This window comes from Heliangelus exortis, chromosome 9 (genome assembly GCF_036169615.1).
Source record: "Heliangelus exortis chromosome 9, bHelExo1.hap1, whole genome shotgun sequence".
Taxonomy (NCBI): domain Eukaryota; kingdom Metazoa; phylum Chordata; class Aves; order Apodiformes; family Trochilidae; genus Heliangelus; species Heliangelus exortis.
Genome location: NC_092430.1, coordinates 10,992,456 through 11,019,116, shown reverse-complemented (window position 1 = coordinate 11,019,116; position 26,661 = coordinate 10,992,456). Strand labels below are relative to the sequence as shown.

The 26,661-nt window shown below is 35.8% G+C and overlaps 1 protein-coding gene across 2 annotated transcripts in view; it reads left to right on the top strand.

Moving 5' to 3' along the window:
• DNER (delta/notch like EGF repeat containing) overlaps nt 1-26,661 on the top strand; it is a 101,214-nt gene that overhangs the window by 63,102 nt on the left and 11,451 nt on the right. For both annotated transcript variants that reach the window (XM_071752091.1, XM_071752092.1), the window contains exons 6-11: nt 3,332-3,485; nt 6,034-6,147; nt 14,331-14,555; nt 22,087-22,209; nt 25,255-25,368; nt 26,451-26,582. In XM_071752091.1, the coding sequence (XP_071608192.1) occupies nt 3,332-3,485; nt 6,034-6,147; nt 14,331-14,555; nt 22,087-22,209; nt 25,255-25,368; nt 26,451-26,582 (862 nt within the window). The remainder of the gene's footprint in view (nt 1-3,331; nt 3,486-6,033; nt 6,148-14,330; nt 14,556-22,086; nt 22,210-25,254; nt 25,369-26,450; nt 26,583-26,661) is intronic.

Below are 26,661 nucleotides of genomic sequence, written 5' to 3'. Positions count from 1 at the left end.
GCTGAGTCAAAGTGCTGCCTTTTCCTCCCTTTGAATGAGCTTTGTACCACTGCTTTGCTGCCATGCTTGTCATTCTTCCACAATGGAAGCAGGAGTGTGTCAGAACAATAATACTGCTCTTGGCATCCATCATCACAGTGCAGATACCACATTCACATTTATATGTTCAGGTTTACACTAGAATAAGCTGTCCTCAAACCAGTCAGCTGTTCACAGAAGACAAAAATCTTGGTATTAGCCCAAGAAGAGAGATTTCTTTGTTCTGAAATTCTGATCCTGCGTAGGATTTTGAAGTTAGCTCTGGCGAGCCATTGGATTGCATTTATACCCGTTACATCTGGGGATAAAATGATTTCTTTCACTAATTGTTCTGTCCTATAACCTTATCTCTCCGATGTGAAATATAGAAGGAGCTGACTATGTAAATATGAAATTTTATTGCTATAATTAGAAACCTTGAGATTTGTGCCAAAATAACTGGCCTCTGCCTGCACTGAGAATAACGTTTTGAATGGAATAGTGATGATTTCTGTGTCTTCTATATTGGTTAGAAGCTTTGCTATCTAAATGGATGGATCCACCTGCTTATATTTATAGAAAGGGTAGTTATAAAAACCCCTTGTGTACCTAGAGACATGCTATTCTGCATATGGGCTTTGTTTCCTAAGTGCAATATAAAATATGTAGTTATCATACAACAGTGTTTTGGTCAAATATAGCAGCTCACCGTGAGCTGTAATAAATACCGAGTCTCTCTCAGTAAGGGAAAGAGAAGACATTAATTCTCTTCTGGTCGTCTTAACAGCTTCTTTACTATAGCTTAAAAAAAAAAAAAAAAAGAAAAAAGGTGAGCTTTTATGGTCTCTTCTGAATTTTAGAATCTGATATTTCTTACTTAGTTTTCCTCAAATACGCTAGTACCTGTCACCTAGTCAGGAAAAAAAGAATATTATCATTTAAGAATGACACCTAATATCTTCTACAGAAAAAATTATGTATTAGAAGTTTTAGCTTTTGTTAGGCATTTAATTTTGAATTTTTACAATGCTTTTCTTTTACTGTTTTCAAAACCCATTTTCTTAATTATTCCTTATGCTGAATTGATCCCTATATCATGTTTGTAGAGAGATATCAATATTATCTTAGCTTTTCTTATTTTAAAAATACTGTTGAGGCAATGATAATTGCACTGTTTAAACATATTAATATTTCCTCTATAATAATCAGTTTCCATTGCTTCAAAACCAGATTTTAGTGCAGGCAGAGCCACGCTCTTTGTTTCTTTGTATTTGTTTGCTTTTGTTTCTTTGTACATACATCCCCTTCCTCTCCAATGAAAGGTTCTGGTAACGATGTGACTTCCATCTTACTCTCAGATCTAGCCTAAAACAACCATGAAGCTGAATCCACCTAACAAACATGGTACTTCCCTGTTCTGACTGATTTAACTTTAATGGGATGTTATGCTTCTTGGATCTCTTGCTTAGGGATGTCAGATAGAGGCAGATGAGCCTGTTCTCATTTCCTGTGCACACACAAGGACCAGAAACACATTTAAATTAGAACAAGGCTCTGATGCCTTTAAATGGCACAGAATCTAGGTACAGTGCCTATTTCTTTTTACTCACATTGATTTTAAGAAAAAAATACTATTTTTTTTTCATAGTGTGGGATCTCACTTTATTCGTCCAGAACAGATGAATTTACATGAGCCATAACCTTGATTGTGTATTGTCTAAACTCAACACACTGTTCCAGGAAGGTGAACAAACACTTTAGGTCAGTAACATAATTTAGTATCAATGAGAGTTAGAAGACTTGTGAAGAATGCTGTAGGCAACATGTTTATGTGCACTGTTTACCTGGGTCCTGATCCCATTTACCTGCAACTGTACTGCATGACTGCAGTTGTAAGAGATATTGATGAGAAGGACAGTAATTTTGAACCCAGGGTCTCTCTTGTCCTTAGTGACCAAAGTGATCCTCCTTGTGCTGATGTCTTTCTCCCCAGTGCCATATGGAAATGTGAATATATAAACTGTGTATTTAGTTAGTTGTTTAGTTATTAAAGTGATTATTGGTTTCACACTGCAGCCTCTTTCCTGTATAGTTTGTATGGATTATCTTCAAAGTCACTCAGCCACGTGATGATAAGAATTTTGACTGTGTTTTGCTTGCCTGACTTGTCTTCCTGTTGAACTACTGGCTTCTTTGCAAACCTGTCATTGCTACCGTGCAAAATGCTCAGACCTGATTTGTGAAGAGGCTTGGGTAAATCTCACATTGTGCATAAGGCAGTGCACTTAGCAGGGACTTTTGACATATATACCTGATAAATACTATACTCATAATTTTGAGCTTTGAAAATGTATAGTATAAAACCTTATTTAGACTCTATCAGTGTAATATTTGCAATGAGGAATGAAATCTGGCTTTTGGTAAGTAGCTTTTTTACTTGAATGAAGATGATTATTTTCTTTTCTACTTAGATCACAGATGTTTAGTCATATCAAGCAACCACGAGTTTAAGAAGATAAAATACTAATCCCATCTCTTTGTTTCGAGCTCCATGCACATTTTGTACTTGGTGTTCCAATGTTTGTGCATGGGACTGCTGTTCCAGCCCTAATGAGCCGATTTTGAAACCTATGAGTGAGTGCTGCTGCCATCTAGTGTTCAAGGAACTACGAAAGTAAGCTCTTTAATCTAAAGGCACACTACAGATGAGAGAGCTTTCCTTGCTTCTGTTCTTTGAGGCCTTAGGTCACTAAGACTTTGAAGGAAGATATTTAAATTTAATTTTAGTAACAAAGCTGTTCCATATCATGAACGCTATAGATATCTTTTATTATCTTGAGCTTTCATTAAGCAGCAGGGTTGGAAAAAGTAACCAATACATTCAGAAAATGACACATTTGAAGGTGTTCGTCACTATTCTGGGACCCAAGACCCGCCTTTGACATGAAGGATGCATTTTTGCAGTAGGATTTTGTTGGGTTAAATCTTCACATTACATATTCTGACAGTTATTTCAGTCTAAAAATGGAATTCCAGCCTAATTTCTGGAATGGAAGACAACATTTACAGTGCTGTAGATATTAAGGATCTGCAATCAGCCTCCTCTACGAGATGAAATAACCTGACATCATTAAATATTTGACCTGAAGAACTGGTTTAGTCTGTCAAAGACTGACTGTGTGCACCTGATGTACTTATGGCAGCTACTGTTACAAACAGGAAAACAGCAGAACCATCTCTGTTCAGTAGAGGATTCAATGAAAGCATAATATTTGAAAATTTATTGTAAACTACATACCCTTTTTACTTTTAGGCAACTTACTTCTGCGAATGTGAGGATGAATATCAGGGTTCCCTGTGTGAAGAATTCGATGCTTGTCAGAGCCAGCCCTGTCAGAACAATGCAACCTGCACGGATGTGGCACAGAAACACGAGGGGAACAATTTCACCTGCAGCTGCCCGGCTGGTAGGGTTTGCCTTACGCTTTGAATAATGCATTTTGGTTTAACATGCAGTGTATATGTTTTGCAGAGCAGTGAGCTGTGCAACTTCACGTACCAAAAAAAAGAGGGAAATGCAACAACATAAAGGCAGTTTTAAAAAAGATTGTACCTCTGTGTAAAATGCCACTGAAAGCACATATCCGAGCCATAACCTATTCGTAACTAATATAACTGCACATACTAAAAAGAGATAATAAAAATTTTATTTACATCAGCTTTTTCTGAATCAGTTTTTTTCTTTGCTTTTCAACATAGATTTTAAGTATACATTATAACTAACCTTTCAGTAAAGATACTTTCATTTTAACTAGGAAATGCTTTTCTTCAGCTGCACCTGAATGGAAAAAATTCACTCCACACTATGCAGTTGGTGGATAGTTTCATAGTATTAACTTAAATTTCAAAAAATGTTAAAAAGTTCACAAACTTAATTGAGAAATTTGTGGGTCTGATTAATTAAAAAGTGTGTGAGTTATCTGAAGTTATTTTAAGAAAATTTACTTCAAAATTTTTATCAAATTATTTTAGGCATCTTAACTGAAACTAAAATTAAACTAAATGCAATGGTCATATGCTAGAGGGTAAATTAAAGATGCATACTGATGGAACAAACTATGGGTATTATAGAAAACTCTGCTATCAAAACTTCTCATTTCAAAACCAATTTCAATTATCACAATAGAAAATTTTCTTCAAAATATGTTTTCTGAAATTACTCAAAAGTTGTTGAAGATCAGGATTAATAGCAGGTAATTAGGTAACTTGTTTTGCTTCCTACAAAGATTTGACTGTACACATTAATTTCTGTAATATTAATCAGTACTTATTAGAGAAAAATGGGACTTAACCCAACAAGAGAAAAAAAAAAAACAAACTACAAAACTTCCAGAATAATCTCTAAGGTGTGCAAAACATAAAAGCTATCTCATAAAGAACAGATTTGGTCAGGTTTCTAGAGGTTGTGTCTAAATGGTCATTGACTTGCTTTAATGCTGGGTGAGCATTTATATTCATTAACTATATGGAAAAGGTACCAACACTACCTTTATTCTGCTCCAAAGCAGGATCATGGAGTAGGTATTCAGATATTCCCAAATACGGGAATAGTCTTATTCTTTGCCCAAACACATCAGCACAGACTAGAGATAATTCTAGCTGCAGTAGATAGTGTGTCAGTAGCAACCTAAAAAATGACCATCTTCTGAGCCATCTTTTGCAGTTCAGAAAATCAGCGCCAACACATTATTAAGGTACTTTCCTTTCCTCTGAAGGGTAAGATGTTTCCTTTTGATTGTACTTTTTTCATTCTCTAGGACTTCCTGTAGGATGACTTCTGTCTTTGCTAAAATGTCATTTAGTGATTATGCAGGAGGAAAGGGATTTATACTGGTATTTTTATACAATGACCTGGATCTATAGTGCCCTGAAAATAAGGTGTAAGGTTATTATGCAGTCATATTCTATTGTATTTTGTAAATTTACCAAAGGATCAACTGTCAGTATAACAAGATATGTAAACATAGTTTAATAAGGATCAAAATATAAGAAGAGAAAGATGAGAGTGAAACAAGCTTCAATTGTTTGAAAAATCCCTACCATTGCGGTCATGTTGAATATAGTTGAGTCAGAATTCTTCTGGATTTTGACAAGTAGTTTCAATTAGGAAGCAAAAAATACATTTGTTTGCTTTGTTTGCGTTGTTAGCAATTTTATGTAGTGTTCCTTTGAAAAACATAAAATGCCTCTGTGTGTAGTTTCCTCTTCAGTCAACGTATTTTCTTGGAGGTAAATAAAAATTCAGAGAGAGAATGTGTGGTATTTGTTAAGGAATTTAAATTAGGAGTGTTTAATCATTTAGATGGTATTTTGTAAATTTGTTCACTTTTGGGGGATGTGTTACAGACATCAGACATATGGAACAAAGCAAACTTATGGTCAAATAGTACAGTACACACAATCTGTAGCTTGTGAACTTACAGGAGCTTATTTGAAAGAGTTATAACTGTGCTGAGCAGTTCTTCACAACTCCCACATAAAATAAACACTTTTTGAAGCACAGAACTATGACCAAATGACAGTCATTCAACATATGCACAAATAATTCATAATGCCAAGTCTTTTTTTAAAGTCTTACTAAAGATTACTGACTTGAAATAAAAGATATGCTTGAAAGATATTAAAAAATTTCTTCTCCTTTGGTTATATGGGTATTGATGGGGACTCAGAACCAACCTCCATCATACTAGTGCTGTCAGAATAATGCTGCTTGTAAAATACATTTGATATAATCTCTAGATTTCCACTACTTATTTATGTTTCTCCAGTGAAGTATAAGTTCAGTTTAAAAATCTTGTTGTGTAAGCAATTAGAAGACTGCCCTGAATTCTGTTTCTTACTTTGGTTAACTTTATTCAAGAAAACTAATGGCGCTGTTTGAATGACCTAGTAATACATGTAGTGATAAAACCTAATTTTCACTATAGTTTCTGAATGTTGTGTGCTGTTTTGTAGGTTACACTGGAGAGCTGTGCCAGTCAGAGATTGACCACTGCATCCAGCAGCCATGTCAAAATGGAGGTACTTGTTCTTCCAGCATCAATGGGTTCAGTTGTCAGTGCCCAGAAGGTAAAGACCTACCTAGAACCTCATACGAATCGGTATTTTGCAGGGTGCACTTAGTCTAAATTTTCAGTGATATTTACATGTATATTTAAATACTTTTTAAAAATATGCCCTAGGCCATAATTGTAAGCAGAAAAAGCCCAACAAATGAGAAATAAGAAACTTGTTTGTAATCAGCAATAGTATGTAAGTGTGGCAGTAGTTAGTGTTTCAGTGTAGATGTGTTACAGAAATGGTCTCTCATTCACTGGCACCTCTACAACAGAAATCAGGCTTCAGCACTGAAAAAGCTAAAGAGAGGCTTAGGGAATATTTTGATTTCTGTGTTGTCCAGTAAATGTGTGAGAAAAGCTGCCTCCCTTGTATTTTTTCATTTTTGCTTATGGGTCAGTTGACTAAAATCTGTGTAAGAGCAATAATTCAAAACTAAAGCAATTATTTAATTTCCCCAAAGTTTTAATTTATTCTCCTTTCTACTTGCACTTATCCTTTCTCTACATGAAAGCCTTTCAGTTATTCTCAGTGGTAAACACTGTAAATGTGAGTATGTGAAATGAGGACACCACCATGCTACAGTGTTTCTTTTCTAACAATATGCTGACTGGAACGGCAGATGCCTGGATTGTTCATTAAAAAGTTATCAGGAGCTAAAGCTTCTGATTATGAAGCCTTCTATTAGTTATTAATAACTATGATTAGAACCTTGAACTAATTATTTTTCTGTTCTTACTTGATTGTGGATGTTTTTATTCTGCCTGCCCCTTCTAAGGATACACGTCTTTTGATAACTGCTCTGGTAATATATATTTGCTAAATAATGAAGACTGTAACTTCTTTAGACTGATTCCTTGATTTTCTGGAGTGTTACATTTTAATGAGTGACCCACTTAACATCAGTGTTGAAACATGGACACTAATGTTTTGACAGCAGTGCATGTCTTGTGTTTGGGAGAATTTTGAAGATTGTGCCTTGTAACTGCTAGCAAAATTCAGTCAGAAAATTGAGTTCTTAGACTTGGTCAATAATTTACTTGACTTTTTCTTAGGAAATCTGTTCGAGGGTTGATAAGGATGTTTTCCAGGAAATGATCTTTCCAATAATAAATGCTTGCAAAAATAGCTACTGGGTTTTTTTTTGTTGGTTTAGAACCACCATACTTGTTTCTGTGTGTAGCATGCCTTAATGGCTTGCTCTTGGTGACCTATTTAATAAGGTGTTGACCATCCTACAACTTCTCTCCCAACACCATTTAAGGTGCTGGCCATGGGACAGGGTTACTGGTGGTTTGAGGCTCCTGGATGACCACATCCCCCATCATCTGCAGGGGGTGTGCTGTGGTGCTGCAACTGTGGCTTTGCAATTTTTCCCTCGGGGCACATTATCACAATTTTGTCATTATTCTGGTATTTTTCTCTGTTGGAAGTTTTCTTACTGCATGTTACAAACCTATGCTCCTTCTCTGCTTGAGGTCATGAGGTTTTCTGCGATTTCTGGATTTTCCTTAAAGACACAATCTAGTTTTTGACACTTAGAGAGGAAAAAAATTTACTGAGAAATTTCAAACACCACCTCTCTGCTGATACACTTTCTTGACAGACAGACATTCTTTTGGGGTCATATATCTGAAACTTTCTGAGATGAGTTAGCAGGTCTAGTCTCCCAGTATAAATTCTGTGTTCCAAAAGCAGCTATGTTACAGAGCAAGGATAGAACTGTGGGAAGAGCTGATACTCTGATTGCTTATTTATATGGTTAACATTGTCACATAGTATACATGGTTTCAAAAAAGCACTGGGGCAACATAAGAAAAATTTTACTGAAATATGTTTACAACTCTTATTTTGAAGGAGTCAAAATTTCAGGAATCACTGCCTGGACTTTAGAGAGTTCACTGCTCTAGAAGGAATAGTGCTAAATGCACTGTGGCTCATTCTCAGTCCCTTGGACATGATAAAATCATCCTTAGGTTCACAGGGATAAATGTTGTCTTGTGTACATGGTGGCTTTTCTTGAGTGAGTCTGTGATAATTTAACAGTAATCCAAAGTTTCTCCCTGAGTCCCTAATAACACCAAGAAACTCATATTTTTTCAAAGAGAGAATGTTCCTGTGAAGTTAGGCAGCTGTGCCTCCTGCTTATGTCTTCACTGTAACGAAGGGAGAACATTGGTGCAGCAGTGTCACGGTCTGTCTGCAAGGGTCACTGCTAATGCTCTGGCTTAGTCTAATAAGCATAATAAGTAATAAGGTGTTGCTTTTCCATCTTGTTCTAGAAGATCTACTAATGCCAATGAACTCAGAAAATCAGATACTTTATAGAGGGAAGGAAAGAGGTCATTTAACAAAATATATTGTCTGTATCACAAAACGTTGTCAAAATTACTAACGACTGCTTTTCCTGTGATTCTTTCTTCTTTTGAGGTATTATGCTCTCACAGAGGCATATTTGGAGAACTCTTGTTTGGATTAGGAAGAGATTTGGTTATTTTTGTAAATACAATAAAGGATAGTTAATTGAAAATTGCAGATACAGTAACCTGGAGATTTGTTATTTTTAGCACGTCCTCAAAATCTTCATTAAAAAAAACCCTACCAAAAACAATGAGAGCTTTCTAATTTAAGAAAGGTCTCGTATGCAGCTTTTCTCCTGCTGTGCTTAACAGTAATTGCTTGCTGAGAAGAGGCCTTTCATTCTGTACTGCTAATTCAGCACACTGGGGCAAAGGGAGCCAGAAGCTTCTCTATGTGTAGTAAGTCAAAAACTGGATATATAATGTGGTTAGGTAGGAAAGAATTTGAGAAGATGGAAAGCATCAAAAAGGGGAAAAAAAGATGACAAAAAAAGGATTGAGGTGGAAATGATGAGGAATGATCTTGAGATTGTGCATTTCTTTTACAAATGGGATCTGTACTTCATGAAGAAGCATGTGATAATTTACAGAAGATGAGGTCTGAGCCACTGAAAAAGCAGCCTAGGTCAGACACAAACACTTCATGATTATTCTTTAAAAATTGTACAATTATAAGACTCCTTTAATAAAGAAAATTTCTTTGGGGTCATGTATTTTATTTCCTTTGGGATGTATTAGATGGTAATGTCCAAAATACGTCAGAAAATAATCTATGTGAATTTGAGTCAACTTGTGCTAAAGAGAAAATGGATTTTATACTAAACTTTGTAGTGAAGAAGCTTGAACTTCTTAAGCTAAGGAATAAGGAATTTGTTCCAAATTTTGACTCTCTTATTATTGTGAAGGGGATGCTATACTTATAAAGGGGTAGGGATGTTCAATCGTAATTTTCGAAGTTTCATTATAATAAAGAGACATTGAGCAAATATTACCTTTGAATGAAGAGATGCAAAGAAGCTTTTTTTAAATTCTGGAAACCTACACATGGTAGACATCTGTCAATTTGAACATGAGTATTTAAAACTTATATTAAGAATGATTCCATAAACAACCATATCTCTTCTGATTTTCTTCCACCTACCGTAAATCAAAGTACACTACTGTATTGACAGTAATATTAATTAATTTCAGTTGATTGACGTACTACTTATAATTTTATAAATTTTGTTGCTACAATTTTTAAAGTTACTGTGGAATTATGTCACTTCCCAAAGCACCCTGGCGTGGACTTGAGCATACAAATAATAATTAAAAACATAAAATAAGCCAGCTGGAATAAGAAACTGTAACAAAAAAAAAAAAAAAAAAATTGTATGGAAATGGTCTGATCATGTGGTGAGAAAATGCACGTCTCACTAATCTGTTCCTTACGCAAGCAAATTTGTAAAATTGACAGAAGGAAAGATTTGGTACTTATGCATGTATATATAGCTATGTATTCTACATTTTTAAAATGGTTGGGCAGCTTTTGTTAATTTTCCTGTCAATATGCTATAAATATAAATTAGCCATAGAATATGGCTCTGAACAAAGTCATACAAAGATGAGCACAGTGCAGATAAGTTACTATAAAAAAGAGATAACCTTTTGTTTTAAGATGTTTCTGAAGTTGTTACAAACAATTTATATGTCTTGATGATGTGTACAGATAAACTTTGTTCAGTGTTATGGGGAAACTTTAATCTTTGATAAAAAAAGCAAGCATTCATCTGTCCAGCCACATGAAATAGGAGTCTAGGTATTTTTCTTACCTTACCCTTCGTCTCTGCTCTGACAGAAGTGACAGAATTCTTTTCTTTCAGATTAATATATTTTTTAAAAATACTTATCAGTGATAATGGATTTCATAGCCATCCTGTAGAAGGAGATAGAAAACCATGTTATGAATGGGAATGTAACATTACTTGAAATTTACTTTTAAGGACTGATGTTATGTTACAGCTTGGCAACAGTTCCCTGCAATACCTGCAGGTATTTCTGGAAATACTGGAAAGCAGCAAATTTATGAATGCTCTTATTGTGGTTATGTGCTGTAAAAATTGAAGAGTTTGACAACTACAGAAGATAGTAAATTGTGATTCATATGTCTTGATTTGCAATAGGAGCTAGAAAATGTACATTGTCACCATGAGTTTTAGTTGGCTGGGAGAACAGGAATTATTAGCCTAGATTAGGAATGGTTTTAAGTTCCAAGGTGGTGTTCTGGGTGTATTGCTTCACTGTTCTTGTAAAAGCCTTTGTCTACATCATATCTTGCAGGTATGATAACTTCTTTAGTTTTACATACAATAAACCTATTTGTTCTCTTGATTCCAGAAAAGTAGGTCACACAGCTTTTGCATGTGGAAGATTTCCCAAGGTTACTGGTGGTTAGAGAATCAAGAATTCTTCATATTATCATAAGAGGGTTTAATTTACCTGAAGTACACTTTGTTGTTAAAAATTTTTATGACTGTTTAGTTTCTGGTAGTTTCTGCTAATTGAATGTTTTTACCTGGCATGTTTTCAAATTACTCCTATTTTTAATAGACTTCTACTTAATATTTTAATGGTTTTAGCCTCTGTTTATCTGTTAAGACTTAGCTACAGTGAATTTAAAAAAAAAATAATTAAGAATGACTTTTAAAATCTCTTTTATTTCCTCCTGGTGAGTATCCTTTTCCTCCTTACAGAGTTCTGATGAAAATCCATCAGACATCTTGTAGTTCCTCCTAAAAGATTTTTCTTTAGGGAAAATAATAAATCATCTATACTTCTTTTAAAATATATCCCTATACTTCAGATCTAAAGATTTTGTAATCTCTAGTCCTGACAATTCACAGACTGAATTTTTCACATTCGTACAATTCTTGGAATTAAGTCTAAAGTAGGATTCAGGAAAGTTGGCTGTTCTGCAGACTGTATGAGAAACAGTTGTATAGTATCTTCAGAGAATGTTTAATTTCCTTGATTTGTATATGGCTTTTTTGCTTTTAGTAGCCAAGTAATTAAAATCCCATCGTGGTGAGAAATCTGGCTTTTATCCAGAGCTTTTCCATCCCTGAAAATGTTTTCTGATCTAGTTTCTATCATTGCCCTGGAGGACTATAGCAAGATACGGAGAACATCACCTCAGTCAGTATTTCTGTTCTTGGCAACTAGCCATATGATCTGATCCACATAAGCACAAATATTGTACTGCGTCTTTTAGCAGTATAAATATTTTCTAATACTGCCTTTACCCTTTACCAGCTGTGTTACTCCTTTCACAACTTTTGCATTCAGATCCCTCAAGTCACCCGTGGTCTTTACGTTTCAGTCATGTCCCTGCTATACCAATAATGACCTAGATGCAGGGTTGGGATTGTTAGCTGGCTGAAAAATAATTCAAAGGTTATGTATCCAGACAGAAATAATCTTGATTTGTTCCCACAGAATTTTAATATGCTTTCCAATCAATGCACTTCTGAATTTGAATATTAAATTTATTATTTGCATTGTTATTAACAATTTCTAAATGTAGATTTAGAAATGCCTGATTAATAGATCTTCAGTTTAGATTTGTAAACTACTGTTGCTTTAAGTATTTTCAGATAAATAACTCGTATGTAAGATTTAAACTTCCAGAATCAACTAAAAACATTTCACAGTACAGTCAAAGATAGCACAAGGGCAACATGTTTTAGTGTATTTTAAACCTGCATATGTTCTTGATGTGCTTTGTCACTTGAAACATTAGCCATCTGCCAGTGATCTTTTCTTTGTAGGGAAGATTATTGCAAAGATTGTAGTAAAGCAGTATTAGTGTCATTGTGTGACCTTGTATCTCCTTGGTCATTTTAAATCCAGTTTCAGAGTTAGTGCAGAACTAACTCTGCACTCAGTGCAGATCATTTGCTGATCATCTCCTTGCAATAGTTAAAGGTCCTTGCAGATTCTTTTGTATCTGTCCAGGGTTTTGTGACAACAGTGAGGGCTTTTTTCAGTTTGTCAGCAAACCACTGTTAGTATTAGATTCTTGATTTTAGGGTTTCCATTCTTTTCAGGTTCACAGTTATCTTCAGGAAGGACCTTTGATACAGGATTCTGCAAAATCTATTTGTAGTATCTCCAGTGCTGGTGTGCAGTTGGTCCTGATAAAATCAATGAAGCAATCTGAGGACAGGACAAGAAAACCTCTAAAGCTATCACAAAACAGCAAAATGGACAGGGCAGAAGGCTCTTGCCTTGATCTTTGCCTGTTCCCATCCTGATTTGTTGTGGAGCTGCTTGTGGCTAAACACTTAAAATCTGTAGGTTCTTTTTTCTGAATTTTTTTTTTTGCTTTTTTTTTTTTTTTAATTGGATTTTTTGTTTTGTTTTCATTCCATAGGTCTGGTTTAAGATTTATGAACACGTGAAGGAAATGTGGCTTTTAAAGTCATTTGTTCAGGACCTAATATTTTGAGGATGATACTAAAATCCTGCTGCCAGCAGTGCCCAAGAATATTTGCCTCTCCACCTTTTTCTTAGTTACAATAATCTAAATTTTGTTAATGCTCTCAGTAGTATACTCTATTACTCACATTTGTTTAGTATCCATATCCCTTTTCTTTCTGATGCAGTTCACCAAGGTTTTGTGGATCTATAAAACATGGAGTGTGTCTTCTTGAGGAAGCCCTCAAGATATTTAAAATTAATCGCCTGTCTTTTTTTGTGTGTATGCATGCTGGAAACTTCAACAACTTTAGACTGATTACTTCAGCCCTCACTCATCAAGTCCTTGAGCTCAGTCAGCTTGACAGACTTTGGTGTCTGAAATGTTGCTATAATCTCCTGGGTAGCGGTGTCCATGTGGTTTGTTCTTTCTCTTTTAGACTGGCACAGCAGCCATGGTTTACAGCTTCTGTTAGATGGGCAGAGTTGGCTTGATGGGCCTTGAGTGGAAGCTGTCCTCGTTTGCTCCTAATTTCTCATTCACAATGATTAATGTACTGTAATTTTAAGAGCTGTTCTGCAGAGTAAGATATTCCAGGGAATTTTTATCTTGAAATGTCATGATCTGTATTAATGGACTGAGTATTAATCAGAAAAATAGTAGAGTTGAATGATAAGGGCAGTATACTCGCTTATCTGGATGGGTGTGAAATTTTGAATATTCTTTTCTGAGTTGTTTTGGGGTACAAAAAGCACTGCTTCATGTTGTGTTGTGTGTGATAACATAGTTAGTATACTGCAATTTGTTAAAATATTAATTACTACATCTGATTAAAACAACTCCTGTGTAAGGATATTTTTTCTTTATGTCTATTTTTTACATGGTGTTGCTTCAATAAATCATTTTCTCTTGCTATGAAGAAGTATGTTCTTGTAAAAGGTAATCTTTTAAATTATTGAAGCTCGAATAAACTCATGTGGCTGTTATTCTTAGCAAATCCATTAGCAGGGAAAAAAAATAGTCAGTTCTGGGATTTTTTTTCCAGGTTATTCTGCTCCTGATCTTTAGAAAATGTCCTCTGTTGTTCTAGCCAGATACACTTCATAAAATGGATAAGCAGTGTTAGATACAACTAATATTTTTGCACTTAACTGCCTTAATTATTTGATAGTATGATTCTACCTGAATCACCTTATATCATACCATATTAATGGGTAAAATTAGATTAATATATAAAGCAGGTCCATATTTTTGTAATATTTATAGAATAAAAAATATGAAGCATAGACACGTCAATGGCTTGATTTTAAATTTATTTAGCTATTAAAATTGTATGCACACTGGAATGTTTAATTATCAAAATAATTTTTTTCTTTTAGGGTTTTTAGGAACATCTTGTGAAGACAAAATAGACCCCTGTGCTTCATCTCCCTGCCAGAACAATGGAACCTGCTATGCAGATAGACTTTCCTTCTCCTGCAGTTGTAGTCCTGGATTTACAGGACCTACATGTGCTCAGCTGATTGACTTCTGCTCTCTGAATCCTTGTGCCCATGGCATTTGTCGCAGTGTTGGAACCAGCTACAAATGCCTCTGTATCCCTGGTTTGTATGAAACAATTACATGTTTCGTTAATTTTCTAAACTTTCTATTTTTAAAAAATACTTCATTTTTTCAGTATATAAAACACGTGGAGCAGGTTTTCTGCCTATTTAGAATACTGATAGGAATCTGCACATTACATTTGGAAAATAAAAAATTGCAGAGTAAGCAATGAAAATACCCAATGAGATCCACATGGGTTGGTTTATATGTGTGGCTGTATTAGAAAACTGTAGCCGACAGGATTAAGCTTTTTAAGATGAGATATCAGTGTCATTGAAATTTCATTTGATGGAGAGAATGGAAAATGTGACACTGATGATTTGGGAAGGAATGGAACCAAACAAGGTAGTTGAACAAAGGTTCATACAGACACACTTATGTTTAAATACATTGTCTCTTTTCAGAAGTTTGAGTTGTCCTGCTTAGGTGTGTACAGTGAATGAGTGGACTCAGCTGAGAACTGTTAGATAATTTAGGGCTAGCAGGGCACCGGGGCTGGGTTTCATTTGGCTCTATATTTTTTTTCTTCATTATACTAATGAAATAATGTTGGTTTGCTTATAGGTCCCTTTATACATTTTAGCAATGATAATTGAAGTAGCAGTTCACATGAATTATATGTGCTGCACATCCACCACTGATTAAGCACTTAGAAAGTAAAAAAAAAAAAAAAACCTTTGTTTTCATTTCACTAATTCTGACAGTTAAAAAAAAATCTGTTCCATTAAGGCTTAAAAACTGTAGAAGTTAAGGGGAAAATAAAAATCCAGTGTAGAAAAGAATAAGCTAAGGAGGAATATTGAATAGTTAGTGGCTCTACACAGCCTTTGCACTGTGGCGTGCATGTTCTCCCAAGTTCCTTTCAGAGGAATGCTTTCTCTCTGCTGCTTTGTCTTGCCTTAGGGGAAACCAGTCACACTTCTTCCATTCTTTTTTCCTTCCTTCTCAGTTAGCAGGATGTGGAGGTATTGTATCAGTCTCAAAAGTTTTGCCTGAAGTAGGCAAGTACTCCTACAGGTGGTGAGTCTTGAACATCAGTACATGCCACATCCAGATCTTTTCTTTTTAGCCTGTGCATAAAAGGAGTCAGCTTCATTCTGTTCCCAAAAGAACCTTCTCCGTTTCCTCTCAAAGCAGCTCACAATCTGTTTCTAGAACACTTCTGATTAGGGTAATGAGTGTTATGACAAAAAGAAAGTAAAAGAACTCTTTGGTCTGACTTTCAAGTATTACTGGCACTTTGAAGAAGAAAGATGTCACTGCTTGCTGCTTTTGCTTCTTGTGGCTATAGAGCAAGGGGAAATTCAGAGAACTCTCCCCTTTTCCTTGGAGAGGGATCTTTTGCCTAATATTCTGTAGCCCATAGAACTGGTATCCTATCTAAAGAGATATTCCTGAAGACACAAGGATTACCAGCAAATGTCTTTGTCTTCAACGGTGTATTGAATGCACACTTCAAAGTGCTGTTTTCAGTAGCTGATGCATGCCATCTTTGTGGAAATTCCAGATGTTGAGCATAAAGTTTCAAACTGCTTAAGGATGAGATTTTTTAAAAATAAGCCATCACTCATTAAATCAGTAGATGTGGTAAGAACAGGTTTCAGCATGACAAATACATTAGAATCGGGCATTGTGTTGTGTGGCAAGATTCTTGCTGATGTGTGCTATCCTGAGAGGCTATAACATGATGGAGTTGTTTCAGTTTTATTGCTGAATTTTTTTTTCTTGTAGTGTGTTTTGATTTGGGAAATGAATATATTTTTAGTAATAGCTTAGATGACTGGCTACCTTAGAGTAGTTACAAAGCTTGTGCATATATAATAAAATTATCCTGTTTCAGAATGTGATCACAGAACTGTCATGGTTTGAAAAGACATCTAAGACCACAAAGTCCAACTGTCAAAGTCTTGATGTAAGTCTGTTTTGACTTACATTGCTTCTGAGACTTCAGAATGTAATTGGCATAGAAAACACAAACCTTCTGTGCATTTTGTCTTGAGATGTTTCTCCACCAGAATAGATTAGTTTTCTTTGTACATGTGGGGAGTTTGTAATGAATCTACTAGTGCAGTATTTTTAGAAGGTAGCAGAATGAATCACTGCTATTCAGAGACTAGGAAAGGACCATCAGAAGTTGTTTTTGGAGAGGTACTCACAAATGCTGGTGGAAATTTTTGTTAAATTACCTACCTCTTTATAAAGAAGAAAAATATGGAAATTAAATTGTGATTATACCACAGTCATATGATCTCATGGTTAATTTTTTGTCCAGCAGAATTTTGTTTGCTTGCAACTTTTCAGAAAACACAGAGGGTAGATAGATTTTTATGGCAAGATAGGTCCAAATGTTTACATGAACTCAAATGTTTTCAGTTCAGATGTTTCCATGAATGGTGTGGGAAGTTTTCATCTGAACAGAAGAATGGCATTATGCAGAAGTGTATTTCCTAACACGTGGCTTGTTTTATTTATTTCAAGAGATGATGATGATAATTCTCTCATTACAAATTTTCAGTCTTCCTTTTTGAAATGTTTAATTGCTTTGATTTTCATTTGCATAATAGTGGAATCTTTAGAGAAAAGCCTCGGGCATTGAGATGAAGAGCAACAGGCCTAATAATATTTAAATAGAGCCAGCATATCCTGTTTTATTCAGAGCACAAATTAGAATTCATATCAGCTGATAATTAGTTCCATGTCTGAAAAATATATATATATATTTTTAAAAAATTTCTAAGTACTGTTTCTCTAAATTCATTCTTAGAACTGAGAATTCAATGGTTTAATATTTATTCCTTCATTTTGGATATTATTCTCCTTACTAAGTCCCCAGAATTACTAAATAACAGAGGGAGTGAACATGAACAAATGGTTTGAAGTTTAAAAAAATGATCCAGAAAAACAGGAGTAAAAGTCCTCAACAGGTAGGAAAATGAGAGTTACTTCATACTGTAAATCTATTTCTTCATTATTTAGCAAGTATTTTGTTAACTTGATCAGATTCATAACAGAAAACTTCTGGTTTTCTAGCACTTGGGTGGTACAAGCAATTATGGCATGGTCAAGAAAAAGCTCTCTAGAGGTTTGAAGAAGCTATTGAGATGGGTAACAAAGCCTAGCTTGGTAACAAAGTGGCCAAAATATATTAGTATATTTCCATCTTTAAGTGTTTTTTAATATATGACTGAAAACATAATTGACTAAAAAAGGCAGAAATTGATGCAGAGTTTTGAAGAGTTTTGTTTTTCTTAAGAATGCCCATATGTGGGCAAGAATGCCCAAGGCATCCATGGGAGGGAACACTAGGTGTTTCTTTTTCAAAGTAAATCAGGGAAAATCTAATCTTCTTCAGCATGTTCTTTTTCTGTGGCTCAAACAACAAAAAGTTAGTTAAATATTCTTGGACAAACAAAAATTTTTCCCTGAAATTCATCACCTAAATCTGAATAGAAATTGTTTAGGTTTCTTTTCATAAATTGTGTAATACAGGACTTAGAAGTAATATTGCATCTCATGTTATGAAAATATATTTTTATTTAAATAATACCTTTGCATGGAAAAGCTGGTCACAGGGGTTGCATCCAAGAACACATATGGCACATCTTTAGTTGAACTCTTTTGTATTGCTCCATTATTGAAATTTAATGGGAATTATTTAAAAAAAACACTTCTTTTTTAAAAAATAAATTAAGTTGTAGACTGCTGTAAACTTCACTTTTAAAGAAGACAAATCATTTTGGGAAGGACTTAATTCTACATATAATATTCCTTGCTTCATATCAAGGTGGAACTAAAGGCCAAATTATGAGTCTGTTATTAATCTGTCAATAATTTAAAACTTGGAAAACTTATTTCAAAAGCTCATTAAGGAACTGCACCAAAGTAGTAGCAAGGTAGAAATAGTCAGAATACCTTGTTTTCTTCTGTTATGCCTTTTCATTGTTATGAAAATAACATTACAGTTTTTTCCCATTTTTAAAAAATCTTCCTAGTAGAATGTGAATCAATTACTTTCCTCTTGAGTTAATGGCACAGTAGATAAATAGGAATTAACTTAATCAGCATTTAGAAGGCATCATAATACACAGTTTGACATTGTTTTGAGTAGTTACTGCGTGTAAGGCAGGTGATCGTTTTAACCTCAGGATTTCTGTGTTCCAATTCCTAAAGAAACCCTACTGAAGTAGTGACTTCAGAGCATGGCCTACCATGTCTTTTGTATCTTCATGAAAAACTGGTGTGATAGAGTAGATCAGTCACATCTCTGGTATATTAAAAAGCTGGATTCATTTTACAGTTTTGCTTGCAGAGACTTTGGTCTCTTGTATATTTCCTTGTAAAGTGGAGGATAAAATGTGCATACAGTTAAGTAGCATTGTCAAGAGTTACTTATGAACATACTGAACTGCATAAAGGTATTACCATACTTCAATCAGATAGAAGTGGTCTGTTCCTCTTGACCCTGAGACTTTCTAGCGTGCACGTTCTCAGCATCATGCCAGCTCCTAGACTACTCCACAGAAGTCTTTCACTTTCACACAAGTCCCTTGAAGTCATATACATTCTGTTTTGTAGATATATCAATAGTAGGTTTACTAAATGACATTTTAGAACTCTTTTCTATATTGGTTGTATGGTATATCTGAAACAAAGTATTTTAAAAACTTTAGAATCTTCCACAAGTATGGTAGCAGTTGTAGAACATTTAGGGAAAAAAAGAAAAGAACGAAAAATTAAAATAGGAGTGTCAGAACAGAGTATTGAGAGTGATGTCAGCTTCATAAGTAGTACCACAGGGTATGTTTTCTCTGCACTTGATTTTTTTGCTCCTGTAGCTTAACAGATGCCTATAGGAGAGTAAGTTTATCTTGGTACTTTTGCAGAAGTAAGTATAAGGTGTTCCTGCAGCAGTAGCAGCTTTTCTTTTCTCTTTCTGCCTTTTGTGACTTGTGTGGGAAATACAAGCTCTGGCAGAAGTGACTTGAGGTTAAATCCAGTTCCAGACTATCTATGGGCCCTTCATTGCCTCTGTTTTTCCTCATCTTATTTCCACTTCTACATTAAGAGGATGCTCCATGCAATCTGGCCACGGCTGGTAAGCCAGCCTTCCTACTGTCCTGCCATCTGGAGCAGCTCTTTTCTCTCTTATTTAATTGCTATGTAAGCTCAGACTTTAATTGAACACATTTATTTCTTGGCTATGTAAAATGCAACTCTCTTAGTGAGCAGCCCTTCAAAATAGAGCTCTCTTGCATTGTATCCCATTAGTCTTTCACATAAAGATGAGGTTTTTGCCTTGATTTGCTTAAGTGTTGAGCATGGATAAGCCCAGGGAATCCCTCTTGAGGGGCTGTTGTCTAAGAAAGCCTGAAAAGCATTCAACTTTGTTCTTTACTGATTTATAATGGAAATAGCTAGCTTCTCCCCCTCTCTTTTGTTGACCTGATAGTGTAGATACTCTCAAGATGTTGACAAGCATTGCTGTATCTTCTGCACTGTCAGTTGCTTTCAAAGGCTGTGACAAAACCTATGGCTTCTCCTCATCAGCCTGCTCTACACCAGTTGTGTTGCCCTTCGTGTTTTCTCCCTTTGCAGTTTCTAAGGTAGCTGTGTGCAGGGAGTGCACCTCAGCATGAAGCTGGCTGAACACCGTGTCAGAGAGCATCAGGCAAATATCCCAGCCTCAAGGCAGCTGCTTGGTGCTTGAGAAAGAGAAAGGAAGACTTGGTAATCCGGTGGACAGTAGTAACAAACCTGTTCCTACCTTTGTAAAGATCAGTAGCAGGACACTCACGTAGAGGGAGAAGAGGTACGGTAGGGACATCTTTATTTGGTTTTTTAGGTTCCCTGACCATTCACCAGCATCTGAAGACAACACATCACAATGCAACCACTGCTGGCAAGTTCTGCTTGAGTTCATGAAGGTGCTGTTATTGAGGGCATATCCAACTTCTAGTGACTTGGGAAAAAAGATTTGATAATGTTAGTTGCCCTTTTAGAAGCTGCAATGCCCTATATATATTTATTTGATTTTATTTTCCCTGCTCATGACACAACAGCTAGTGAAGTGTTGTTAATACAGGTATTATTTCTTCTTGAATATGTCCACAGAAATGCTATATGCCCCAAAAGATGCAAATAGCTGAATTTGTCACTGGTTGTGAATATAAAAGCAGCAGAATCAAACTGCTACAAGCAGAGAGGAAGCAACTCTAGTAGCGTCTGCTATTTTGAGGTTATCTATGAAAAAATCTCCTGTTTCCATCTAAATTCTTTAATTAAATTTTTTTAATGTAGTCTTTTTGAGGAATATGTATGAATTCAGTATAATATATGGTTGATATATCAGTATAATTGAAAAGCTGTAATACAAAGAGAAACGCCTGTTGAAGATGCTGTGGTGCCTCAGCCCCACGAGAAGACTCCTGGTACCCAGCGGGACTGTTCCTGCCCCATCAGTCCCGGCTGAAGGGATTTGCTGGCACCAGGGGGAGGAGCACGAGGGTGAAACGGTGCGTGGGCCAGACCTGCCCTCTCGTGGAGAGAGACAGTCCCTTTCCTTGCCTGTGGGCAGTGTCTGGCAGCGTGGGCTGACCTAACCCTGAGGAGGCAACACGACAGCTCATACTGGTTTGCAAGCCAGACAACTATTTAGTCACAAATTTCCCTCTGCTTTGAAAGGCAAAAATTTATGAGCACGTTAAAAAGATTATTTCCCCCCCTTAAAGTATCTAATTACAACTCCTTTCAACCCATGGAGTTCTCATATTTTTCTTTTAGGTTTTCTGATTTTGGTGGTTTGTATCTTGGCTAGAGATGTCACAACATAAGGCTATTTCCCTTTATCATAAACTAGACGGACTTCATCATAGGCTAATAAAAAAAACCATAACATTTAGAATAATTATTTCTGTACTGTCTGGCTAATGGCTTTAGAGAAAGTGATTCTGAAATGTTTCTCAATAAACTACTAGTCCAGCTGTTTACTATGAAAGGACATTGTTGTGCAGAATCAAGTGGATAATATTGCATATATATATCTTGTGCATTGATGTCTGTTGTGTTGTGTCTGTCAATTTTATTTTTAATTATCCATAAGAGAGGTGGGGTTGGGTTGGGGTTGTGTGGAGCAGAAGTGGTTTCTAGAGGTGGTAGTTGTATTTTCTATGGTTCTGTGAGAATTCTGGGAAAAAAATTAGTCCAAGAGAGTAAAGGAAGATGGTAACTTACTAAGATGGTAGTGAAGATACTTCCATTTCATGTCTGCAAGTTTTGCTGCTAACCAGAGTTTTTCTTTGGAGAAGTTAAAGCACACTGCAGAATGTATACTTTGTCTTGTGTTGCAGGCCTTTTCACTGGCTTTTCTACCTGGGGAGCACATGTCCTTAAGATTTAGTTTCTTAAGAAGTATCTTTCTGCACAGTATATTTCACTTAGCGAGCATCTACCCACAGTCTCTAGTTGCCTAATTGTTAGTTTTTACTGGGAAGTGTTTCACAGCCTGTTTTATTTCCTCTTTGTGTGATTTAGGTTACCATGGCCTTTACTGTGAAGAGGAATATAACGAATGCCTTTCTGCACCCTGTGAAAATGGAGCCACCTGCAGAGACCTCGTCAACAGCTACGAGTGTGTGTGTCTGCCTGAATATGAAGGTAGGATGGGGTCTGCTGCTTTTTTTTGGAATTGCTGTATTAATTTTTATGGTTGCCTCTGTTACAGACAGAGATATGCAGTGACCTCCACTGAGCAGAAATAGATCCCACATCTAAAATTAATGGAAACAAACTTCAATTTATGGGATCAATGGGATCAAACGATCCCATAATCTTTATTTAAATTAGTAGTTTGGATTTAGCACATCTGTGAGAACTGCACATCCTTGCCTGGGGACAAATGGCTTTTCTCTTTCTTAGGTATACTTTTTCTGTTACTTTTAAGATATTTTAGAAAATGATGAGGTGGTTTTGTTTCTTTTTATAAAAACCCCATAACTGTTAAATAATTTTTTTCATCAGTTATTGTTAGGGGCCATTATGTGGAGGGCTTTCCAAATTTGCTTTTTATGTATTTTCTCCAGTGAAGTGAGTTACAATGTAGTAGTGAAAGATCAGTATTTGAAACAGATTATCACAAAGGAGTAACAATGAAAGGTTTATCTTACTTGTTTAGAAAGACCATAAAGCCATACAGCAGTAGGTCTGTAACTGCTTTCCCATGTTAGCTGCAGCTGTTGCTGAATATGATTAAATGGAATCAGCCTTTGGCCTTTCTTAAGTAATTTATAGAGCAGAAAAGTGTGTGTTTTTGTTATACAAAATCTTCTATCTTGCATTAGATTTTGTCTTCACACAGAGCAGCACAAATCAGCTGTCACTAACATGTCCCTCTCTGCAGGGCTAATAGATAATTATTTTATGTATTCTATTTCTAATAATGCAATTTGAATACAATTCTCTATGCTATTACTGTAAAAATTATTATTTATTAAATAGAATGACTATGTTTTGAGGAACATTAACCCAGCATTTTCTCATTAAGCATATCAGTCCTTATCTCTGTTGATAAATAATGCTCACTTAATGGCTGCTTAAGGCTTAATATGTATTCCATGCTGGTGATTTCACTGCTTTTTGGCAATAGATACAGAATTCATCGTTTTAGAGGCTTAGTGAGGAAAGACCCTCTGCTTTTCATGACAATTTAAAGAGTACCTAACTGTAGTGCTATGACTTCATATTGTGTTCTCAGCTGATGTGTACCTGCAGCTGAAAGCATTGTGTATACTGTTTGCTTTAAATGAAAGCAGAGGGCCGGGCGTGCGAGCAGCTTCTGCTGATTACTGAGCTTTCCTCATCCCCATATTTAAGTTACTCAGTGTCAATAATGAACAGAGGTGAAGCACCCAGCCTGTGAGCAATTATTTATACTATGTGTGCATTGGAGGCCTTGATTTTACCACCACCAACCCAGACCTCCCTGTCTACAGTCCCCCTCCTGCCCATACCCTGCTTTCCTGCATGTGCTCTCCTGGCTGGCACACAGACCAGGGCTGGTGCTGCTTCTCTGGCCTGAGGGCAGATGCCAGCAGGTACCTGGGGGCTTCTGGTTCTGTTGCCTTCTGCTGCTTAGCTGCAGGATGCTCAAACTGGAGTTCTCTGCCTTCCAATTGCTGTCAGGCTGACCAAATTATTTCAGCAGTTATGCAGTGAAAGTAAGTATGCATGTGTGTCTATGCATTTAAAAAGCCCAAATATTTAAAGTAAGTTGCTTTTAAATAATTTTAATTTATCACTGTTTCCTTCAGGTGGTTCTTTTTAGAGAGTCATGTTAGTTTGCATTACTGGACATAACTGCAGTGTTGAGCACTAGAGAACCAATTCCTTTGTATTATTCACTCATTAAATACATTTGCTTCTATGCATACACCTGCTATAATATTTGTCCTATTTCCCTCTTTTATTGTTTTGATTTTTCTTTCTCATATTAATTGCTTTGCTACCTCACCAATTTTACCTCTGTGTAGTCCTGTACTAAGACCATCCAAATTCATATTCACAAACTGCCCAGGTCCAGTGCAACACACTTGGTTTTCATGAAAGAGGTTTGGAAGGGGTAAGGCAGGTTCAGCTGCATGTGCACTTTTCACATTTATTTCATAGAAAGTTTTCTCTAACCTCTTCAAGGATTCCATCACTGTAGGTTCTATAATATCCATGAGAAACATAATTCCTTTGCTGTCATTCCCTACCCTGTGATAAGAAATCTTTCCCTGATACGCTACCTGTATTGCAGCTTTTATGTGTAGTAACCCATATGAGTTTATGCTTCTATTGATTATGTACCTTTATGGTTTGCAGGACAGCAAATATTTAGAAATGTGAGCAACCTTAAAAGGTGAAAAAAGTGCTTGTTATTTTTAAGTACTGTCACACAGAAGCACTCAGAATCCTGTCCTGCTCTTCAGTTTCTTGAATTTTTTGGTAAAACCCTTAAGTCTAGGGAAGCTTGAAGATAATTTAGCATTTTACCTAAGTGGTTACATTCTAAATGAAGTCCCACCAGTCTTTAGTTATTCACATATGTACATCCCAGAAATCTGCTGGGCTTTACACTGTGTGTGCCAGGTACAGCTTGCACTGTGGTCTGCAAGGCAAAGGTGTGGAACTGAAAGCACATCCGAGAGGACAAAGGTATTGGCACGAAACTGAGTAATCCAATTATTAATTTTAGCTATACATTGGAATATTTTTTTGTTTGTTTTTTAATTGCTTTAGTTATACTCAGTCTCTTGCCAAAAGTCAACAGGAAGCATCAAAAGTCTTATGTATATTATTAAAGATGTTACTACATAAAATTATTGCTAAAGAAAACTATTGTTTACATTTTACTGAGGATTAGTAGATAGCTGATCAGATTATGCTTTATTACACCACTGGGCTTAAATAAAAGTTTCTGCATGTTTTTTGGGGAGAAATTGCCCTGCCTCACTTGTCCCAAAGCTTTGTCGGGTGAGAAGAGCAAAGGGGAGGCAGGTGTGTAAAATACACAGCTTGTTTTTATCACATTAGCTTAATAGGACAGGGTTGGAGGCTGCACATTGTTGTTCTCATCCAGGTAAAGCCAAATTATCTCATGAAATGATTCCATGCTGTCAGTATAGGTCACCTTAATGACAATTACTCATTTTACCTTTTCAGGAAGGCACTGTGAATTATACAAAGATCCTTGTATTCACATCAACTGCCAGAATGGTGGCACTTGTGACAGTGAAGGTCTAAATGCCACATGCATTTGTGCACCTGGATATTCAGGCAAGTTGTACGTTACAGAGTATGTATAGTTGTCAGTTTTTACTGTGTTCAAAAGAAGATAAATGCCAAGTAAGACTGTGGCTCTTCAAGGAAACAAATTTGCAATTTGCTGACTCGTTGTTAGTCAAGGAAAAATGAAAAGTTCTTGATATTACTTGCAACTGCTTTGAACATTTTTTTGCAGCAAAAAAGCTTGTTACTAAAGATAATTCACTAAGCTAACAGTTATTTAACAAGCCTTATGACCTTCCTGCTTGAGACTAGATTGAATTTTCAAAGTAACATTTTCAAGACTTCCAGGTAAGCCAGTTACTAATTGGACATTGTTGAAACTGGAAAATGTTTTAACATTGACCTTATTTCCTGTGAGCTGAAGAAATAACTTATTCTGTTACCTTATGCAACCACTAAAAGCCCTAAGCGCTTGTTATGAATCAATTCACCCTTTTAAAGTAATGGTAAGCAACCCTTTTAATCCTTTGGTCTTGTATTTAAATGGACATGATTGGTGCAATCCAAGGTAATTCACAACCTGATGCTCTGCTAGCCATGTACAGTAATAGCCAAGCTGATAATAATAGATGAAGCCATTCAGAGATGTTTTGTACATCAAATTGTGCATTTTGATCTGTGCCAATTAAAGAGCATTTTTTGGAGAAGACATAGCTTTCCTTTTACCATGTCTGTTTCTCAGAGGCACTGCTTATCTAATAATCTAATATCTATGTTACTGAATAGCACTTTAGAATATACATGAGAAATCATTACAACACATTTTCTTGGGACAGAACTTATATTTCAAGAAATGACACACACATAATCTGAGTGAGGTTGTTCAAGTCACTTAGCTTCAGACTTTGTTTTCATGTGGTAGAATGAAGATAATATCTCCTCCTCAGAGGCTATGTGAGACTTATTTCTTGAAGCAGTTGTGAAGAATCCCTTTCATGCTCTGAGGATAAAGGTGCTGTAGAACTATAAGATGTTTTGCAACTAGAGAAAAATTAAATGATTGATGATGTACCTGCTACATGAGACATTCGCTATATAGAAGCTTGGGTGTTTCTGTTTTCTGATATCAGGTGAAGAATGTGAAATTGATGTAAATGACTGTGACAGCAGCCCATGTCACCATGCTGGAACTTGCATAGATCAGCCTGGTGGCTACACCTGCCATTGTCCACATGGATGGGTCGGTGCAAACTGTGAAATACGTAAGTTTTGTAGTTTTCTATAAATTTCTAAAACTGATACATTATAATTCATTTATATTTGTCTCTAAATACCTGCACA